The sequence below is a fragment of the Bos taurus genome, chromosome 1 (assembly GCF_002263795.3).
Source record: "Bos taurus isolate L1 Dominette 01449 registration number 42190680 breed Hereford chromosome 1, ARS-UCD2.0, whole genome shotgun sequence".
Lineage (NCBI taxonomy): Eukaryota > Metazoa > Chordata > Mammalia > Artiodactyla > Bovidae > Bos > Bos taurus.
The window spans coordinates 70,334,144-70,351,492 of record NC_037328.1 but is presented as its reverse complement, the minus strand read 5'-3'; the positions used below and the strand labels follow the sequence as shown (position 1 = coordinate 70,351,492).

The following is a 17,349-nucleotide window of genomic DNA, read 5'->3' as shown; positions in this document are numbered from 1 at the left end:
ACATATGAGTGAAGGAGAGAGATTTGGAGAATATGTTATATTTCAATATTTTCTCTTTATTGTTGGTTTTTAGCAGTTTGACAATGATGTACCTAGGTATGATTTTCTTTGTACTAATTCTTTTAGACAGTTGAATATTTGTAAGATAAATTAGCTCCAGAATTAACCAGATTGTTATATGATACCTGTAAATCAGATCTCAATAGCTTCATGTAAACAAGAACATAATTGAATCTTTGTGTTTAGTATACCTCAGTATTTTCGCCTATGCATTTAACTATTTTTGCTTATTTTTTCAAGATGTTTCAGAGTTGTTAAGTGGCCCAGACTTTTCATGGTACATGTGTTTTTTTTGTTGTTGCAGAAATAACATTCCAAATAATTTTACCAGGAGTGGAAATAAATTAAGTCATCAGAAAGACACTCGTCAGGCAACTTTTCTTTTCAGAAGAGGCCTGAAGGTATAAAAAACCCTTGACAGTGTTTTCTTTTTACACAAAGGATCCTGACCATCCACCTTTAGTAATCATCAATTATAGACATGACCCATGATCAAGGTAGGGTTTGGGTTTAGGATATGGAGAACATGACATTAGATTAATTTTTTCCCCTCTTTTCTCTTTTGTTGTCATCAATGCAGTGTCCTATAAGAATTCAACATGTTATTTAGGAATAAATTTGTTTTTACTACTTATTCTGATACAGGAACCTCAAGAAAGAGGTGTTGTCAGAATAGGCACATGCTCCTCTCTTGCATTCAAACCCACCACACAGGGTTATAAAGTTACAGAGCAGGATAGCTCTTTGGATTCAAATCCTCTGCTTTCTATGGCATCTACTGCTTTTTTTTTCCCCTTCAGGTTCAGGCCCAGTTGAACTCAGAACAACTGCTAGACGATGTAGTAGCAAAGAGAACTCGTCAGTAAGTTTCAATTTGTTTTTCAAGATGTCATTTCAAAACTCCCAGAATAGTAGTGACCTAAATTACTTTGTGCTGCAGTTTAAAAGAAATTAAATGAGACCCAGAGTGAATTAACCATTGAGCCTGAAATAAGTAAATCCTGTTTTGTTTTTGTTGATTTCCCCCCCAAAACATTTGGTTTTTCACATGTCAGTGTTACACGTTTTAGCAGCAAATGCATTACTCTGTATTTTTTTTCCTGTTTATTCCATTTTAATGAAATAGCTCTTTATTTTTTTATAATCACTTTATACAAATGAACCAGTTCAGGGAATAAGTAGAAGAAAATCCAGTAGAGCTTTTAGAATATTTATAAATTTTTAAAAACAATACAGTGTTTTCTTCTTATATTGCTTTTTTCCTCCTTACCCCATGAAGGTATTTTAAGAATATATTTTTGTCTCTTAGAATTGCACTGCAAGTGTGAGTTGTAACATTCCATCAGTATGACCAGAGTTTAAAACTAAATCATTTAAAATTATGGCTGCTACTTAGAAAACAAAGCATATATCACATGATCGCGGTTCAGATATGATACCTTCTAGAATGGGCATGATTTTGAGCAGTTGGAGTATAAGAATGGCAACTATTTGAACTTCATGCTGATAGTATTCTTTTGCACTGGAGTTTGAGGATCAATGTATAGAACAAAGCACAAGATACTTAATTTGGTAACAATGTAATATAAATGTCAGACTTTGACCTATATAAATATAAAAGTAAAGCTGATAAAAAGTGGGTGAAGAGGTAGAGGGAAGGAATTAGAAATACTATTGTCCTTTCTTTTAAAGGAGGTAGGGGAAAATGTCAAGAGATACTACTGGAAAAAGAAATTCAAGTGTATTTATAAAATTAATGAAAATAAAATAGTGATACAGCCATCAAAATGTTTCGAACTAGGAAGAGAAACTAGAGGATAGTGTGATGAGCTGAATCCTTATGATAGCAAGATACTATTACCTAAGTATCTTGTTTAGTGAACTGGAGGTAACTAACAAGCAGAAAATCAGGAAGTTAAAAGTGCTGCCTCTGGGGAGCAGGAAGGGAGAACAGTGGAGTAAAGGATTGTTGCTTTTTATTAGAAGCTTTTCTGAATTATTTGATTTTTTTATGTGCATATATCTGTTACATGGAAAAATATTTATAAATTCATGTGTCCAGTTCTTATAACCAATATGCTGATTAATTATATCATGTCGGGGCTCAGATATCTAGAATTTCTGAAAACTTAGAAAAAGTAATGGCTACTTTAAAATGTATGTTTTATATAGAACACACAGTAGGATTTGTAAACTTTCGTTTTAATGAAATTTTTGGTTTTTTGAAACTAGATGGCGAACTTCCACCACAAATGGAGGAATTTTGACTGTATCCATTGATAATCCAGGAGCAGTGCAGTGTCCAGTGTAAGTCTTTTTTTTTTTCTTTTTGGAAAAAATTATAACCTCTCATTATGTAAGATAATAGAAAAATATTTGACTCTGCTCAGGAGTATGATGTCCAGGCTAGGATAAACTGAGACAAGGAAACAATACAAAGTGTAAGTTAAAAGTAGAGAATTCCTTGGTGGTTCATTGGTTAGGCGGAGAAGGCAATGGCACCCCACTCCAGTACTCTAGCCTGGAAAATCCTATGGACGGAGGAGCCTGGTGGGATGCAGTCCATGGGGTGGCGAAGAGTCAGACACGACTGAGCGACTTCATTTTCACTTTCACTTTCAGTGGTTAGGACTCAGTGCTTTGAGTGCTATGGCCCAGATTCAATCCCTGATTGGACAGGGCACTAGGATTCCACAAGCCACACAGCATGCCAAAGCAAACAAGCAAACAAAAAAGCCAAAACAACTAAAAAAGTTACATGTTTTGGACTTCATTACATACACATCCGCCTTCTTTTTAAAGACTTCATAGTATATTCTTTTATTTTTGTTGTTCAGTTGCTAATTCATGTCTGTGACCCTATGAACTATAGCCTCCAGGCTTCTCTGTCCATGGAATTTCCCAGGCAGGAATACTGGAGTGGGTTGCTATTTCCTTCTCCATGAATCTTCTTGACCCAGGGATCAAACCCAAGTCTCCGGCATCGGCAGGTGGATTCTTTACCACTGAGCCACCAGGGAAGCCCATTCTTTAATTTAAATGACCTTAATTAACTTCACCATTCCATTATATTTATTGCATTATAAACTTTCTAGGTTGAAGCTGGAAGTGATATTGCCTGGGGTGGGGGTTGAGCTGAACCCTGAGTTCACAGGCAAGATGTGAGACTTGTAGCACTGGGCTGGAGGTAAAGGATCCTTTTCAAGAAAGTTCTAAAACCATATTATCAAATTCAACCTGATACTTGACCTAGCCGTGGAAAAGCCTCATTGGATCCTCACTAGACCACATGGTAACTCTCACTCTTAAATTTTTCCCATCAAAAAGTATCAGGAATGAAAATCTACGTTGTGTACTTAGAATTGAAAGAAAGTCCCGTATCAGCCAGTGGTCTAGCAGATTGGCTAATTTCTTGGAACTTCATGCAGACGTACTCAAGCTAACACAGCAGAGGAAAATGTCTGTGTCGATGTGTGTAACCCATTAGTAGGTTATGAAGTCAATTATGTGAGTTGTGATGAACATATTTTTAAAATAATAAATTTTTTTTTTAATTCCTAGGTTTACAGAGTTTTTGTTTTGCCTATACATCCATTTTAATAATTGAGATGAAAACATCAGATGAGTCTCGAGGTTTTAGAGGTTGCTTTATTTTAGTAGAAGATTAAGACTTGGAAATGACCAATTCCAAATTGTTGAAAAGTTTGTAGTTCTACTTACAGAGGTATTCTGTGAGCAATTTATAAATTTTAGTCTCTAGATTAGTCTGTCAAGAACCAAGTTTTTTTTTTTTTTTGATTCAGCAAGGTTGCAGGATACAAGATTAATATGTTTTTATATACTAATAATGAAATATCAGAAAGAGAAAGTAAAAAAGAAAACGGATTTAAAATTGTATTTACAAAATGCCTATGAATAAACTTAACCAAGGAGGTGAAGGACCTGTATGTTGAAAACTGCAAGATATTGATGAAGGAAATTTTAGATGATTCAAAGAAATGGAAAGATAATCCCATGCTCTTGGATTGGGAGAATTAATATCATTAAAATGACCATATAACTGAGTAATCTGTAGAGTTAACGCAATCCCTATCAAAATACCCAGGGCATTTTTCACAGAACTAGAGCAGATAAAATTTACATGGAACCCCAGGTGACCCCCAAATTACCAAAGCAATTCTGAAAAAAAAAAAACAAAAAAACGAAGGTGGGAGGTCACACCCTGACATAAATCATAGCAGTATTTTCTTGGATCAGTCTCCAAAGACAAAAGATATAACAAAAGTAAACAAATGGGACTTTTAATTAAACTTTAAAGCTTTTACACAGCCAAGGAAACCATCAACAAAATCAGAAGACAGCCTACAGAATGCAAGAAAGTATTTGCAAATGATGCAACCAACAATGGGTTAAAATCCAAAATATACAAACAGCTTATACAAGTCAGTATGAAAACAGTTCAGTCAAAAGGTGGGAAGAAGACCTAAACAGACATTTTTCCAAAGAAGACATACAGATGGCTAGCAGGCACATGAAAAGATACTTGGCACCACTAATTGTTAAAGAAATGCAAATCAGAACCCCGATGAGGTATCACTTCACCTGTCAGAATAGCTCTCATCAAAAAGTCTACAAATAATAAATGTAAGAGAGGATGTGGAGAAAAGGGAACCCATGTACACTGTTGGTGAGAATGTAAATTGGTTCATCCACTGTGGAAAACAGTATAGAGGTTTCTTAAAAATAGAACTAACTACCAATTCCACTCCTGGGTATATATCTAGAAAAAAATGAAAACACTAAATCAAAAAGATATGTGCACCCCAGTGTTTTTCATAACAGCACTGTTTACAATAGTCAAGACATGGAAGCAACCTAAGTATACATCAAGAGATGGATGGATAAATCAGATGTGGCATATATATATGCATATATATGTATATATACAATGGAATGTTACTCAGCTATAAAAAGAATGAAATACTGTTATTTGCAGCAACATGGATGGACCGAGAGAATGTTATACTTAAATAAGTCAGAGAAAGACAAATACTATATATTACTTATATATGGAATCTAAAAAAATAATACAAATGAATGTATATAGAAAGCAGAAACAGACTTGTAGACATAGAAAACAAATTTGTGGTTACACAGAGGGGAGAGAAGGCAGAAGGAAAAAATCAGGTGTATGGAATTAACAGATACAAATTACTATATATAAAATAGATAAGCAACAAGGATTTACTGTATAGCATAGGGAATTAGACCCATTATCATATAACAACCTATAATGAAATATCTGCAAAAATACTGAATCACTATGCTGTATACCTGAAACACACAATATTGTAAATTAACTATACTTCAAAAAATAGAGGAGGGGGACCTACTGGATGATGATGATAATGAAGATCGGGGGGATGACCAGCTGGAGTTGATCAAGGATGATGAAAAAGAGGCTGAGGAAGGAGAGGATGACAGAGACAGCGCCAATGGCGAGGATGACTCTTAAGCACATAGCGGGGTTTAGAAATCTTGTCCCATTATTTCTTTACCTAGGCGCTTGTCTAAGATCAAAATTTTCACCAGATCCTCTCCCCTAGTATCTTCAGCACATGCTCACGGTTCTCCCCATCCTTGTCCTTCCCATGTTCATTAATTCATATTGCCCTGCGCCTAGTCCCATTTTCACTTCTTTGACCCTCCTAGTAGTTACGTTAAGTCTTACCCTGTAATTTTTGCTTTTAATTTTGATACCTCTTTATGACTTAACAATAAAAAGGATGTATGGTTTTATCAACTGTCTCCAAAATAATCTCTTGTTACACAGGGAGTACAGTTCTTTCCATTCATACAATAGTTGCTTCCCTGACAACAAAGGCAGTCCTCATTAGTTGAGTGGAACCTGAGAGCAGCTTTGAGTTAGAGGTATGTGTGTTAAACCCCACATAAGAGTGCTGTGTGGGGCTGTTCAACACAAATGTAACAATGTATTTTTGTGAATGAGAGTTGGCAAGTTAAATGCATCCTCTAGAAAAATAACTAGTGTAATAGTCTTAAGATTTGTTTTCTAAAGTTGATACTGTGGGTTATTTTTGTGAACAGCCTGATGTTTGGGACCTTTTTCTCAAAATAAACAAGACTTTATTAAACCAGGAATTTGGAGAAAAAATAAAAAATAAAAAAATAAAAAAAACTGGGTTGGCGGGGTTATTGAGAATGTAAATAAAGTAGCCTTCATACAGTTGAACATGTATACAAGTCAAGATGTCTTAATGAACCAGGTGATTTATTTCTCTTCTTTTGATTGTTTAATTGATCTTATTTTAATTTTTTTCTAATAGAACTCAGAAACCACGATTAACTCGTACTGCTGTGCCCTCATTCTTGACAAAACGGGATCAATCTGATATAAAGAAAGTTCCTAAAGGTGTCCCCCTACAATTTGACATAAACAGTGTTGGAAAACAGGTAAATTTCCCCCCCTGTATTTCTCTGGCCATTGACTGAAAATATTTTAATTAACAAAACTAATGTTGTATAATAAATAGGATGTCCTAACTATCCTTAACCCTAGGAAACTACTGGTCTACCTGTTTTCTGTCTCTGGATTTGCTTATTTTGGACATTTCATGTGAATGGGATCATATAATGTGTGAACCTTTTTTCACTTACCATAATTTTTTCATGGTTTATCCATTGTGTATATCAATATTTTATTTCTTTTTATTCCTGAATAATATTCCACCATATGGATATACTTGTATTTTATTTGTCAGTTGATGGACATTTGGATTGTTTCCATTCTTTGGCTATTGTGAATAATGCTCCTCTGAACATTCATGTACATATGCTCACACAAAAACCTGTGCATTCATGTTTTTGTGTGCGTGTATTTTATTTCTCCTCGGTAAATACCTAAGAATGGAATTGCTAGATCATATTATAATTCTGGGTTTATCTTTTGGGGGAGTACGAAATTGTTTTCCAGAGAAGTAGCTGCGGTACCATTCCTTCCAACATGTAAGAGTTCTGAATTTTTCCATGGCCTTACCGGCATTTGTTATTATCTGTCATTTGATTTTAGACATTCTGATGCATGTCAAGTGGTATATCTCACCATGGTTTTGGCAGTTTTTGTATTATTAACCTTGTAATCTTGCTAAAATACACTTTCTGCTTTTAATAATTTTATAGATTACTTAGGATTTTCTTTGTAAGCAATCATGTCATTCTTTGAATTTCTTGCCAATCTTTAAATCTTTTCGTTTTCTTCATTATGATGGCTAGGACATTCAGTTCTGTGTTGAGAGCATGTTTGCTTGCTTTGTCTCCAGACTTGAGAAGGCATTGTTTTTCACCATTAAGTTTGATGTTAGCAGTAGGCTGTTTTTATCAGATTGAGGAAGCTCCCTTCTATTTGTAATTTGCTGAGAATTTTTATCATGAATGAGTGTTACATTTTAAAATGTCAACTGTGGCATGAAGATAAAATTTTCTGTATAGACAGAAATTTGACCAAATTTATTTTGCTTATTTTGTCTGTTGTTACTTTCCTTTCAGCCTGGTATTTCCATCTCGTTAAGAATTTTCTAAGTTAGTTGTGATCCACACAAAGGCTTTAGTGTAGTCAATGAAGCAGAAGTAGATGTTTTTTCTGGAATTCCCTGTTTTTTTCCTATGATCCAGTGGATGTTGGTAGTTTGACCTCTGGTTCTTCTGCCTTTTCAAATCCAGCTTGAACATCTGGAGGTTCTCAATTCATATACTATTGAAGCCTGGCTTGAAGGATTTTGAGCATTCCTTTGCTAGCATGTGAGATGAGCTTAGTTGTGTGGGAGTTTGAACATTCTTTCATTGCCCTTTTAGGGATTCTGACTCTAGGTTTCAATTCTAGACCTCCAAGTAGACAACTGACTTCCCTAAACTTCACTAAATTCACCTATTTCATATGGGTGTTTCCCTCATATACACACACACACACACACACACACACACACACATTTATTTATATATGAATGTTAAGTATTGTTACTGTGAATTACCATTATGATCACATTATTATTCCAAAGCAAATCTCCAGGGGATCTTTCCGACCCAGGAATCGAACCCGGGTCTCCTGCATTGCAGGCAGACACTTTACCGTCTGAGCCACCAGGAAAGGTGGCTCAGATATATATATATATACACACATATATATCATATATGTGTATATATATATGAATGTTAGGTATTGTTACTGTGAATTACCATTATGATCACATTGTTGTTCCAAAGCAAATGTAGCTTACAGTCAAGTTGTTAATTTTTGTTTTGTTTTGTTTTCTCCAGACAGGTATGACTTTGAATGAGCGATTTGGGATCCTGAAGGAACAAAGAGCCACTCTCACTTTCAACAAAGGAGGAAGCCGCTTTGTAACCGTGGGATAGATCCCATGTCACAGGAACTTTTCAGTGATGACTCTTAAAAATTTAATTGCTTGAAGAGTTCATCACAGAAATTCAAGAAACTTTATTTCAAAATATTCACAAGGCTAAATAACTCTTATTTTTATTTTTGAAGTTTTTTTTAAACATGTATAAATAATGCCCTGAAAGAATAACAGGGAATATGCCTATGTGTTCTTAAAGATTTCATGGTTGGCCCAGACAGAACAATTCTCTATTTGACTTTTTTGATTCCTCATGCAGCAGAAAGAAGGTGGAAAGATAGAAATTGATTATTTTATGATAGTGGTATTTGGGATCTCATCACCTTTGCCCATTTTTTACACCTTGCCATTGTAAATCTTGGTCTTCAAGATTTGAAATAGGTCCCTTTGTTGCTGTCACTTATACTTTAATAGTGTTGGTGTAATAAGTGCAGTTGACTTTTCTGCATTAGGGATATAAAAAATTATTAGAATTTCAGTTTGGGGGTTTAAGATTTATGGGGATATCTGGAACTTGGTTCATTTTTCAAATAACATTAAGTTAATCCTCCAGAGTTGTAAATCTTTAATGCTGAACTTTTTTTTAATAAGAAATGTGACTCCGGGCATTAGCTTCTGTTTAAAATGTTGGTGTTTAAAGGCTGTAAATGGGTGTTTACAAAGTTATCTGATAGAGCCTAATTGGAGGAAAGTCCAGAGTAAAAATCTGGTAATTTGTGTGGAGAGAAAGTAGCAGGTGGAAGATGGTAACTGAGATGAAGACTTTAAAAGCTAGGTCATAGGTATACTGTTTGAATTTAGTGTAGTTTTGAGTCTAGTGTGCACAAAGTATTCTTCAGATGATATTTGGAATAATTATAATTAAAATGGATTGAGTTCTATAGATATTTTGATAGGAAAATTAGCCATAAAGTCCTGGACTTCTTATTTGAAAAAGTTAAATTTTAAGTTTACTAAGTTGAACAGTATACATACAGCTCTTAAAAAAATATATATGTCACAAGGTAAAAGGTGCAAAATTATAATAGAGTTAACATTATTATGACCTTGTTCTGTACCTTTGCTTCTGATTTCTTGTGTAAAGTTCAGGCATTTGTGGTGAGAAAAGGATTTCCCCCCTCATACTCTGGAGGGTTAGGAGGAGTTAATTTGTTGTGCCAAGCTAGTGCTGAAAGTCCTCAGATGGTTGTAAATTTTAAGTTATGATATAATAGCAAAATGCAGCAAAATATTCAAACTACAGGTTACGAGTTTGGTCATTTTGAAGCTTAACTTTTTGATTTGCTGTAATGTTAAAACCTCTAAGTAGGTGTTAGTTTTCCCTTCAGTGTATAATTTGTGTTGATTTTCCCTGTTAAAACACAAAACATTGTTATGGCTCCTGCCTGCGTTGCAGGGTATACTAGATTTCATTGTTGTTTCTCATGGTCCTTTGGTTACTTGGTTTATGCTAGCCACGGAAAGCTATCAATAACAGTTTCATGCTTATACCAAAGAATTAAATCTGATCCTTAATATCTGGTATTTTGCTTGTAAGTCTACTGATAAGGGATTATTGGAAGCCAGTCATACAATTTGAAAGTAAACTCCAGTCTCTCTGTAGGCCAAGGACTCACTGCAAAACATTTTTGCAAGTATGAATGCTTAGATTTGATTCATGAACAATACATTTTAGACTGGTTTAGAATTATTGATAACTTATTTTAAAACAAAGGAAAAACAACTGAGCACGAGTTTGCTGTCTTTAGAGCAGTTTGTGAAAATACGGTATAAAGATGTTTTCATTTTCTTGTTCTTTTAAATATTATTGTACAGAGCTGTTATTAATGCCTTCTTTTTAAATCTTAAAAATCCCTCCAAATATTGATATTAAGTGCATCAAACAAAATGTCTTTGGTATATTAAACTTTTGCTCTTCATGCATCTGTAATTTCATTTTCTTTTTAAATATAAAATCTTGCCTTTGTTACAGCCAAATTATAATTCTTGAGTGCTAACATGTTGTATAAAAACAAAGGAATATGCTCTTTTGGAGGAAATTTTTCCTTTCTTAGAATGTGGTTGTAGTCATCCTATTTCAGTTATTAAAAGTTTTTTTTTTTTTTTAAAACAAGATGCAACTTAAATTTCCCTTTGCATCAAGGTGTGTAAAAAACATTGATGCAGTGCATCACAAAATGAACGTTTGTATTTAATGAGGAGATGCTTTACACTGTACTTTTTGGTGTTTTTTGGAAAAGTTACCTTTAGATCTGAAGCTGTTCATTTTTAACAAATAAAATATTACAGGTCTCTCATGATTTATTCTTAGCTAAAAAGATTGAGTTGTGGTTTTTAGATTGTTTTGTGTTACAAAGAACTTTGTAGTGACTATAACATTTAGGATTTGAAAAGCTGCCAAACAATTAAATTGGTAAATCAATTTAGACTCATATTGACATTCCATTAACTATCTTTTGACTGCTTCAATTATAGCTCCAACAAGAACTAGTCAGGGGGAATTAGAATAGAAAATCAAATTTTCTTAGAATGCAATATATTAGACTGAATGAACCTTTAGAGATCATCCGTTTTTTTGTTTTTTTTTTTTTTACATCTTGGTTCAGTGATACTCAGCTTTTCAAGACCTGTGTGTGATCCAGTTACTTTTTAAGCTTAGATCTTTAATTCTCCATGAATGGAACACCCACAGAAAGTAGTGGAATGGTGTGTGGCTTGTCAGATATCTAAGAAATGGTAATACCATGCTCTAGCATTTGTAACATGGTAAGTAAATACACTCTGCCAGTGATAATTATGAGATTTCATCACTTTTCATTCCAGTTAGGTAGACCTATTAGAAAAGGCCAGTGTTCCTTGTCAAACATTATGTATTTTTTTCTAATAGGTATAAACTTCACCACAATTTTAATTATAAGCAAATCATAAAATACTGTAAGTATGAAGAAACTTTGAATTTATTGCCCAGTGGTTATTTTTTGTTATAATAGATAGATATATCATATTTTGCTGTCAATAGCTTTGTAATTCACAGTGTAACATAAACAGTGTTGGGGTACCTTTTGATTTCTGTTACTCTAAGGAAGTAAGAGTGAAAAGAAATAGCGGACAGAGAATGAATACACTGCAGAGAATGAATGCCATACATTCTAAATGCAGGCAACATTAGGGCAGAAAATGATTTCTTCATTTCTGTTCACTAAATCTTTGAAGTCTCATCAGAATTATATGATTATTTGTTTTTTGCCACTGTGAAAAAAAAAGGAAGCATGAGATTTAAGCTTTCCTTAAGTTAAAAGCAAGTTATTTTTGCATAGATCAGTTTGGAGTTAACCCCTGTTTAAAAATGACACCAATAAACTCCAAGCATTTACAACAAGAATTTTGGACTACTGTGAACCATTAAGAGGGATTTTCCATGTGGCTCATATGGTAAAGTGACTACCCGCAATGCGGGAGACCCGGGTTTGATCCCTGGGTCAAAAATACCCCCTAGAGAAGGAAATGGCAACCCACTCCAGTACTCTTGCCTGGAAAATTCCATGGACGGAGGAGCCTGGGCTACAGTCCATGGGGTTGCAGAGTTGGACACAACTGAGCGATTTCACTTTCTAAGAGGGATTTAAAGATTTGTTTATAAATTGTTGACTTTGAATGTCTCTTTTTTTCCCTGCCCTTACAGTTTACTTTCTACCTAAAAATCTATCCAACTAAAAGCTTGATAAAACAAAGAAATGTGATACCATTTTGGAACTGAAATTCCTTTTTCTCAATATATTCTGATGAGGTTTATCAATGTTTAAAGAAAAATAAGAGGGACTTCGCTGGTGGCCCAGTGGTTAAAACTTCACCTTCCAATGCAGGGGGTGCAGTTCCGTCTCTGCTTGGGGAACTAAGAACTCACATGCCTTGCAGGCAAAAACCCAAAACATAAAATAGAAGCAATATTTTAACAAGTTCAATAAAGACTTTTAAAAGGTCCACATCAAAAAAAATTAAAAACAGATAAATAGGAAATTATTTCCCTAGCCTGTATGTTTAATTTCTATTTCCACTTTTCCTGAGAAGAAAATCACAGTCTAAATTTTCTTGTAAAATTTTTTAAAAAGTCAATTCTTTTTTTTTTTTTTTTTCCCCACTAAAGAAGTCAGAAAGGGTAGAACCAAACATTTGTTGAACATATTCAACAAACCAGCTTCTGTGCTTTGTATTTTTAGAAAAGGGGATTGGCCAAGATTTTAATCCTACTGCTCTGAGTTTATAAAGTAGAATCTTAAAGGAGTAGCCATAATATATTTCTAATGAGTAAAACTAGGGAAAGAACTTTATTTCTGCGTGATATGAGATGCAGAGGTGGAGAGAGTTACTAAGGTTGGAGTGAAACTTTTGCCACTAGTGTTCAGTGAGTAACCTTTCAGCCTATAAAATACACAGGGAGAAGCAGGGAGGTTCTTTGTGTTAATTCCTAACATTTGGTAAACCCGCATTGACTTTTCACCTGCTTCCAGACCATAGAGCAGTAGTGGAACAAGTTAGAGATCCCTGAAGCCCTTTTACTCAGCCCTTTTGCAACTGTTTCTCACAACTTCTTTTGTTCATCACTAGACTCTGGTGAATTCCCTACAATGACTCCCATTTCCCATACCTTATTTTCTCAAGATGATTTTGTCCCTTCCTTTATGGAGAAGATTGAGGGAGAAGGATGAGAATTCCCTCATTCTACCTGTACTTTATAGATAAAACTTCAAATCCTTAGAGGTCTCAAAATTAACTTCTGATTTATCTTTTCTTCCAGCCTGCCTTTATGTAGGACTAGTTCTTATAGTGTATATATAGCATCTTAATTTTTACTGTATCCACAGGCTTCTGTTTTGACCATGGTAGACTTAATATCTATAGATATTTTGGACTTAATGAGACCCTGTTCTCAAATATTGTAAGTCTTTTTTCTCCTAACCTCTGATGTATTAGCACATAACTTCTACTGTGTTAGTACTTAACAGCATCACTTAACAGCATCTTTGTTTCTTTCCACTTACTCTATTTTTAAACTATTGATATACTCAGCCAGGATATTGAAGATAACTATAAAGTTTAACGTATTAAGGACCTTAAAATCTAGTTGACTAGACAAAGTATAATCTATGTATAAACTTGGTCAGAACTTCAAAGGCCGGAATTAGCATGCTGCTACTGCTAAGTCACTTCAGTCGTGTCCGACTCTGTGCGACCCCATAGATGGCAGCCCACCAGGCTCTCCCGTCCCTGGGATTCTCCAGGCAAGAACACTGGAGTGGGTTGCCATTTCCTTCTCCAATGCATGAAAGTGAAAAGTGAAAGTGAAGTCTCCTGGTCGTGTCTGACTCTTCGCAACCCCATGGACTGCAGCCTACTAGGCTCCTCCATCCATAGGATTTTCCAGGCAAGAGCACTGGAGTGGGTTGCCATTGCCTTCTCCATTGTATGTTGTAATTATAATGATATGTGCAGGTGGATAGGAAGAATGAGGCCATATAAGGAGAATTTGTCAGGAATTCAAATGTGGAAGGTAATTGGTAATCAAATATAGATGATATCTGTGCATTTAAAAAAGTCTATTTCTATAGCATTGTAGCATTAATATGGAATATATGGTTCTGCTTTTGTGGTTGAAATAGCTCTAAAAAAATTAAAATGAGGACCTGCTTTTTGTATAGCTTAAAGTCTTTCTAAGAGTAACAATTTTAGAAGTCTAGAGTAACAAAAACCAATTCATACATTGGATAGATGATACCTGCCAGGGATAACAGATCACTTGCTATTTGGGTGACCCATGTTCATTAGAGACACTGATCATGGAACCTGTCGCTGAAGAACCTAGAACACAATTTACAGAACAACTCTCTGAGCAATTGATACTAATGAACTTTGGCAGTGAGATTAAACATTTTCACAGTCTCTTCTATTTAGGAGTTGGGGAAATGCTAATCAACGTTTCATTGTAAAGCTGGACCTTGAGTGATGGACAGCATCTCTCCAACCTTACTTTCTTTTGCTCTCTGACATGAACTTTTTGGCCTGTGGCAATGTTCTCCACATGAACCATTATAAATCGTACCTGGATGTGTTCATGCTGATATTCCTTTCAATTTGGGATGTTACTTTCCCCTTCCAGCCTATTGCACTTCAGAATCCTTCAGATTTGTTTCAGAATTTGACATACTAGATTCCTTTTCTTTGAATTCTGATGGTTAATTCCCACTACCCCCACTCAGCCCTTTTTTTGTGGTTTTAATCTCTATTGGGGTCGCAAAGAGTCGGACACGACTGAGCGACTGAACTGAACTGAACTGAATCTCTATTTGGCTTATTTGGATTCCATAATTACAATCTAGGAAAAGGACTGTATCTGACAGTCTTATTTCCCACAGAAAATACTAGTTGATTGATTGTAGGGGAAATTTACATCATTTAGCAGGAATGACTTAAGTGTCATTCAGTAATGTCAAGAATAAGCTGAAGACTGGTTGTAATATATGTGAGGTCTAATTGGTTTAAAATGAAGTGGTGGGAATTCCCTGGCAGTCCAGTGGTCAGAACTCCCAGCTTTCATTCTGGAGGGCATAGGTTCAATCCCTCATTCAGGAAGTCATGCTGCTGTGCAAGTCACCCAGTCTTGCCAACTCTGCAACCAGACCTCTGAACTGCAGCCCACCAGGCTCCTCTGTCCATGGATCAGGAAGCTAAAATCCTGCAAGTCCTGTGGTGTGGTAAAAAATGACAAAATATTTTTAATAAAATGAAATATTTTCTAATCTTCCAGTAACTGAATGGTTTCATTTTTATTTTTAACTCTCTTCAGTTCTGTCTTTAATTCCCACATGTAGATTATGGTAAGATCATTTTCTCTTCCTCGGTTTTGCTTCTAGACCCAAATTTTAGACTTCAGTGAGGTTCACCCAGTTTTGTTCAACAATAAAATCTTGCCCAAAGAAGAGGTACTATTTAAAGTGTTTATTTTCCTTAAGAAGCTATTTTGTAGGAAGGGCCTAAAATATTTAACCCTTTCAATGAGAATTATGAAGTTTGGGAGCCAGGTTAACACTTCTGTTTCCCTCAGGCAATAATGGTTAATAAATTCACAATCTCCACTTAAATCACTTGGCTTATAGAATGACAAGTCAAGGAACCTTTTCCCTCTTTTGTGGCAGCAACAGTGTTAAAACTTAATGTTTAATCCTCCTAAGGGAGGAAGGTAGTTTTGGTGAGGAGCGTGTCTGAAAGACATTTTTGTAGGGGTATGTTAGAAAGGCCACTGGGAGCCTATCATAGGGAGCTGCTCGAGATTTGTGAGTTCCGTTTTAAATTTCTCTTGGAAACCTCCTGTGGGCGGAGGCCAGCGCCTGGAAGTGCAGAGCGGCACCGCAGCCCTGTCCATCAAGGGATCCGGCCGGGGTCTGTAAGCCCCTTTCCCCGCCCACCTATCATCTGGTCGCGCATGCGCTGAGCTGAAGGGCCGGAGAGTTGTTGGCTGGGAAATGGCGGCCGCGGGCTTGGTCGCTGTGGCCGCGGCTGCAGAATACTCTTGCCCAGGAGCGTCGGGAGGTAACCTCTCGGCTGTTAACTGCGGCCCAAACTCCGGGGCAGGCCCTGGTCCTGGCCCGGGCTCGTGGAGCCGCTCCCTCGACCGAGCGCTGGAGGAGGCGGCGGTAACCGGGGTGCTGAGCCTGAGCGGCCGGAAACTGAGGGAGTTTCCCCGGGGAGCGGCCAACCACGACCTGACGGACACCACTCGGGCGGGTGAGTGGGGTGGGGGACAACCCAGGGGACAGGAGGCCCCGGGCGCGGTTGGAGGCCGCCCTGGCCGTTCAGGGGAATCGCGGGTAGGTACAGTAACTGGTCCTGTTACTCCTGGTCCGGACCAGGTTAACGGGGAGAAGCCGACTGCCCCAACACACCCAGGCCTGCGGGTCAGACCCCGAGCCTGGGGCGAGGCGGACAGCAGCATCTCTCGGGGAAGAAGGCCGTAGGAAACTGATGGGTACTGTTTTACTTTCCTAGAAAATTAACTTTTGCAGAAGCTGAGGTAGACCCTTGCTCCGTCTGATTGCTGCAGGCCAATTCGGATTTAGGATGCCAAATTGACTTTACAGATTTAGGTTTGTAGCGCGCTTTTAATCGGAATAATATTGGTCGCTGCATTGTCAGGAAAGCATGACTCTCAGCACTGGCGTTTTTTAAGAACTGTTGTTCTCAGAGTGAGCCCGAACGCTTTTTCTTTCTCCCCTTCGTCTAGTTGACTTACCAAATGTACTTGTAAAAATATCTAGGGGCAACTTAAGACTTCCACTACTTTTCCTCTTTCCTCATGCCCCCTCAAAAAAAAGTTGCAGAAAGAAAACTAGAAAAGGCACAAAAGATTACCTACTGTATCTATGTTTAATTCTTTAAAAAAAATTACTTTGCCTTATACATATTTTTTTAACATAGAAAATAAAGTAAATTAGATATTATTTGATTTTCTTAGTTGTAGAGAACAATATCTGGTGACTGAGGTGTTCAACATGTTTCCTTTGTGTTTAAAATACAGCTTCCTCAAGGAGTAGATTAAAAACAGTACAAAGGAGGACAACATCTCTTACGTATAGTATATAGTATGATGTAATTATTTTCATACAGCTTTTCTTAAGCTGTTAACTTTTCCTATGTCTGTGCACTCATTAAAGATTGCCGAGTATTACATATGATTCACTCATTTTGGAAAGATAAGCAAAACTGTTAACACTACTTCAAGAAACTGTTTTCCAAAGAAACTGCCTCTTGTGTAAAATGGAAGGAATCAAATGTTTGTTTAATCTTTTTGAAAACAGTTATA

General features: G+C 36.3%; 2 protein-coding genes across 13 annotated transcripts in view; both read left to right on the top strand.

Annotated features, from left to right (window-relative positions):
• The window catches only part of FYTTD1 (forty-two-three domain containing 1), a 31,979-nt gene extending 21,052 nt beyond the window's left edge, over positions 1-10,927 (top strand). Inside the window, exons 5-9 of the mRNA NM_001001137.2 lie at positions 365-461; positions 861-922; positions 2,293-2,367; positions 6,408-6,534; positions 8,395-10,927. Of these exons, the coding sequence (NP_001001137.2) occupies positions 365-461; positions 861-922; positions 2,293-2,367; positions 6,408-6,534; positions 8,395-8,493 (460 nt within the window). The 3' untranslated portion in view covers positions 8,494-10,927. The remainder of the gene's footprint in view (positions 1-364; positions 462-860; positions 923-2,292; positions 2,368-6,407; positions 6,535-8,394) is intronic.
• Positions 10,928-15,986: 5,059 nt separating this feature from the next.
• The window catches only part of LRCH3 (leucine rich repeats and calponin homology domain containing 3), a 107,848-nt gene continuing 106,485 nt past the window's right edge, over positions 15,987-17,349 (top strand). For all 12 annotated transcript variants that reach the window (XM_024994827.2, XM_024994814.2, XM_024994821.2 and 9 more), the window contains exon 1: positions 15,987-16,274. In XM_024994827.2, the coding sequence (XP_024850595.1) occupies positions 16,013-16,274 (262 nt within the window). In that variant the 5' untranslated portion in view covers positions 15,987-16,012. The remainder of the gene's footprint in view (positions 16,275-17,349) is intronic.